This window comes from Condylura cristata, unplaced genomic scaffold (genome assembly GCF_000260355.1).
Source record: "Condylura cristata isolate star-nosed mole 26May11 unplaced genomic scaffold, ConCri1.0 scaffold00008, whole genome shotgun sequence".
NCBI lineage: Eukaryota > Metazoa > Chordata > Mammalia > Eulipotyphla > Talpidae > Condylura > Condylura cristata.
The window spans coordinates 62,130,057-62,134,627 of NW_004567109.1; the positions used below are offsets into that span (position 1 = coordinate 62,130,057).

General features: G+C 37.5%; 1 protein-coding gene across 1 annotated transcript in view; it reads left to right on the top strand.

Annotated features, from left to right (window-relative positions):
• The window catches only part of FAF2 (Fas associated factor family member 2), a 53,065-nt gene that overhangs the window by 23,785 nt on the left and 24,709 nt on the right, over positions 1 to 4,571 (top strand). The window contains exon 2 of the mRNA XM_004679249.2: positions 3,564 to 3,632. Within this exon, the coding sequence (XP_004679306.1) occupies positions 3,564 to 3,632 (69 nt within the window). The remainder of the gene's footprint in view (positions 1 to 3,563; positions 3,633 to 4,571) is intronic.

Below are 4,571 nucleotides of genomic sequence, written 5' to 3' on the forward strand. Positions count from 1 at the left end.
TTTATTTATTTATTTATTTATTTATTTATTTATTTATTTATTTATTTATTTATGTGTAGAATATTACAAACTTTCCCAAAACCATGTGCTCAGGGTTCCCTAATATCTTTTAATATATTAGTTTATTTCTCACAGTGTACCAAATGCAATACATTATTATTAACTAAGGAACATATTTTGTTCAGATTTCCTTAGTTTTCACCTAATGTCCTTTGTCTATTATGGTATCCCATCTAAGATACCACATTTAGTGATCATATCTCACTAGGCTCCTTTTGACTATGATTAATTCTCATACTTTCCTTGTGTTTGATGACTGACAGTTTTCAGGAATGCTGGTCAGATATTTTCATTACGTGTTATCAAGGACACATGCAGTCATCAACATCATTTATCAACTTAATTTTTTTAAGATTTATTTCTTTCTGCTTACAAGAACTCGGGGTACAGGCCAGAGGTGCTGGGGGTGAAAGGATTCACCAGAGACACAGTGGGGAGGAGAACAGGAAGATTGACTGAAATGCACTGTTGAGGGAGCAGGAGGCAGGTGGGAGAGGTCTGCTGTGCCATGTGGGTCACTTCCCTGGCCAGGGCTCGAACTTGTGTTGCAGTGACTGCAGAGATCACTTCATTGCTGTGCTTCAGACCCATTGGACCTTCAAGGAGGGCCTTATTGTTAATGTTAATTGTAACTACCTGAATAGAGCTTGTCAGGCTTCTGTACTGTAAAGTTAATCTATTTTTCTCTTTTTCCATACTGTACTTTTGAAGTAAGCCACTATTCAGAGCCCACACTGAAGTATTAGAAAATTATGTTCTACCTCTCTACCTCCTTAAAGGAAATATCTTCATGATTATTTACAATTCAGCATAAAATGCCCATGCTCATTTATGCAATCATATTTATATCAACATATAAATATGTTGTACTTTTGTTTATGTTGTACTTTTTGGTATATAGCTTATAATAGATTATAATCTATTACTTTTTATTGTTGTTTTAATTGCATCAGTGACTTTGGCAACTGGAACTCTTTCATTTGACTCCATCATTATGGAGTACTTTGAGCACTTTTTTCTTGGCACTACAGGATTCCCTAGACTTATTTTGTATACTTTCTGCCCCACTTCTGTCTGGAATCTGCCATTTCTCTAAGGAACCTGGTTTATTTTATTGGAGAATGCATTAGAGACAGATCTAAGAGGAGAGAAGAGTAGGAAAGGGGCAAGGGAACTGCGGCTCTGTTGGTGCCTAGGTGGTATGTGTAGTGTGGTAAGATACCCCTAAAGGGTGTGACCCTATACCTGTAAATCATGTACAGTGTTGTAAACCAGTGTTGCCTCTATTAAAAATAAAATGGCTTCTACATTGTATTGACTTAATCATTTAATTCCACATTAAATTAACTAGATCAGCATTACTTTTGTACTGCTCCTTTTGCATCTTACAGATGCCACTCAGCACTCAGTTGAAAGTTACTTAAGTCAGTGCCGCCAACACCCCCCCCTTCACACCTTCTGATAGTGAGGTGGTTTTGTGTATTTGTAATAAAATTACGATTATTTTGTCAAAGTCAGTTTTCCACCCTAGGAACCTTTGACTACCTAGATGGTTTTTTAATTCATATGCATTAAGATTTACTCTACTGTAAAATTTGCCTTGGGGTTTTTACATTTGTTGGTCTTCTGTCTGGAATATATTTCCTGCTTATTTTCCCATGGCTGAACCAATTATCTTTTCATTCACATCTCAATAGCTGAAATAGTAACTCATTGGTAAGGCTTTTTTTTTTTTTTTAAGATTTATTTTTATTTATGCTTATAAGAACTGAGATTCAGGGCAGAGATATGGGAGAAGGGTGAGAAGAGTCACCAGAGATAGTGGTGGGGAACAGGTGGATCTACTGAAGTACTGCTGGGGGGAGCAGTGGGCAAGATAGGAGAGGTCTGCTGTGAATCAACTCCCTGGCTGGGTGGAGGTTAAACTCAAAACTCATGCAGCAGTGGCTAGCAGTTGCCTCATAGTGCTGAGACTTAACCCCTTGGGCAAGGCCTATTTTTGAGCACCCAGTCCAAAGGAATCCCGTAGACTAAAATTTTGTTAATTTTGTGCATGTCTGTATGTGTTTGTATGTGTGGTTTTACTCAGACACTTCTAGTGGGGTACAACAAACTTAATTAGTATAGGGACTAGATCTTTATTGTAGATTTCTAGAACACTGGATCATGGAATGTCTGTTGATACGTCAATAATTTTGTCCTAAGTGTATTCAGGCATTGCTTATTTCTAGTACATATATTTTTTAAGAGATATATTTATTTTTGCATACAGAACTGGGGTACATGCCAGAGGTGCAGGCGCTGTGAGAGGATTTACCAGAGACAGTGGGGAGCAGAGCAGGAAGGTCGACAAAGTACACTGCTAAGGGAAGCAGTGGGTGGGTCAGAGGAGGTCTGCCAGGTCACCTCCAGGGCTGGGGATCAAACTTGCACTGAAGTGGCTGTGGCTGGCTTGCAGTGCTGCATACTAACCCGTTGCACTACCAGGGATGGGTTTTAATATTAGTAGTGAATAAAAGCAGACCTATTAGGCCCTCCCTGGTGGCGCAGCCGGTTGAAGCACAGCACTAAGAAGCTAAAGCCACTGCAGCATGAGTTCGATCCCTGCCTGCTCTGGAGGTGACCACATACCGAGTCAGACCTCTCCTGACCCGCCCGCTGCTCCACTCGGCGTTGTACTTCGTCGATCTATCTGTCCTGCTCCCCGCTCTGTCTCTGGTGAATCCTATCACCCTCCGCATCTCTGGCCTGTACCCCAGATCTGTATGAATAAATAAATGAATCTTTAAAAAAAAGAAAAGCAGACCTATTAAACTGTGCTTGTAGTTAACACTGATTCACTATTTACAGAGGGTTTTGCTTGCAAATTAGGTTTAGTATTTCAGGATATTAACGATGTATAATTAACCTGATTGTTCTCTTCTGCAATGTTTGTGATCTCTTTTTTAAATCATTGAGTAGGATACTGGAAAATGCTGCTAAACTTCAGAAGAGATGGCAGGTCCAGAAATTAAATTGAGTCATCTGAGTATAAAGTATGATTGAATACTGAAAATTACATGAGATTGCTAGAGGGTGTATAGAAGACAAAAACCCAGGGCACATCCATAGAGAGATGAAAGAAGAGTAGCCAGAGAAGGAGTTTTATTGTGTTTAGAGACAACATGAATCTGAGACTAATCTAAAAATACAGTAGGGAAAATACTTGCCTTGATATTTTTAAAAAACAAGAAGTTTGTATTGTTTTTGTTCTGTTCTGTAAGAATAAGACTGCTCTGACTAACTGGGTAAATGCTAAATAGTGACTTCTAAATAAATTATTAGTGAACATCTGCCTAAATTAATGATGAAATCTGAGAAGTTATTTGAAACAGGACATCAGGTCCTAACATTTTAAACATGTCTTTTTCCAGCAATTTTCATAATTATTTAAGGGGTAAAAATACCCAAATATGTACTGTTGATTTTCCCCTGAGTAACTTTGTTTTTATCCTTCTTTTCAGGATCTGACTGGTATAGAATCTATGGATCAATGTCGCCATACCTTGGAACAGCATAACTGGAACATAGAGGTATAACAGGATTCGTCTTTGTCTTTGATCTGATAATAAACCAGAGACCTGTATTTTTCCACAGCAAGAATCTTTTCTCTTGATAGATTTTTTTTTCCCAAAAAATGTGTGACTATTTAGTCTGTACAGGTAAATGTGTGGAAAAAGGTACAGATTAAGATCAAAATTTATAAAATCATAGAAAAATTGGTGACCATATCCCTTAATATAATATGCACCTATCTTTTTTTAATGGTTCTTTGGGAAAACTATTGTCTTTTTGTATATTTGCTATAAATCAGATATCTGTCTCACTATTAACTTTATTATATAATTTATTCTTTTGGATTTTCTAGGTAGTTGTGCTGTCTGCAACTCAGTGATTTGTTCAGTACAAATCATTGACATAGCTAGAATTTCAGAACAATGTCATTTATTAATGTTGATGGTAACATCTTATTGTCCTCACTTACAGTGCCTCTGATGGTGTATTATTAGCCAAGTGTGATGAATTTCGTTTTGAGATGACCCACTAAAATATAGAATCCATGAAAAAAAAGAAAGAATATAGAATCCATGAAAACAAAAACTTTTTATTTTGACTTTGGTAATTGTTAAATTCCCAGCATCCTAGTATCATCATCATGATTCAGTAAATATTTGCTGACTGTTCTTCCATTCTTGATATATTAATAGTTTATATATCAAGAGTAGAAGTTAAATTTTATTAAACATCCTTTTTAATCTTGGTTGAAACTGTTTTTTATGGTACATTGTTAGAATAGGGTGCTGGAGCCTCCCTGAAGGCCCTTGGGGTAGGTCTTAGCGCCACCACCATGACGGTACATCCTAAGGCCTGAGTTCTGTCTCTGACCAGGTTGCTAACCCACATGAAAAAGCAGACCTCTCCTGTTTCTCCCACTGCTCCCCTTAGCAGTGTATTTCAGTAGACCCATCTGT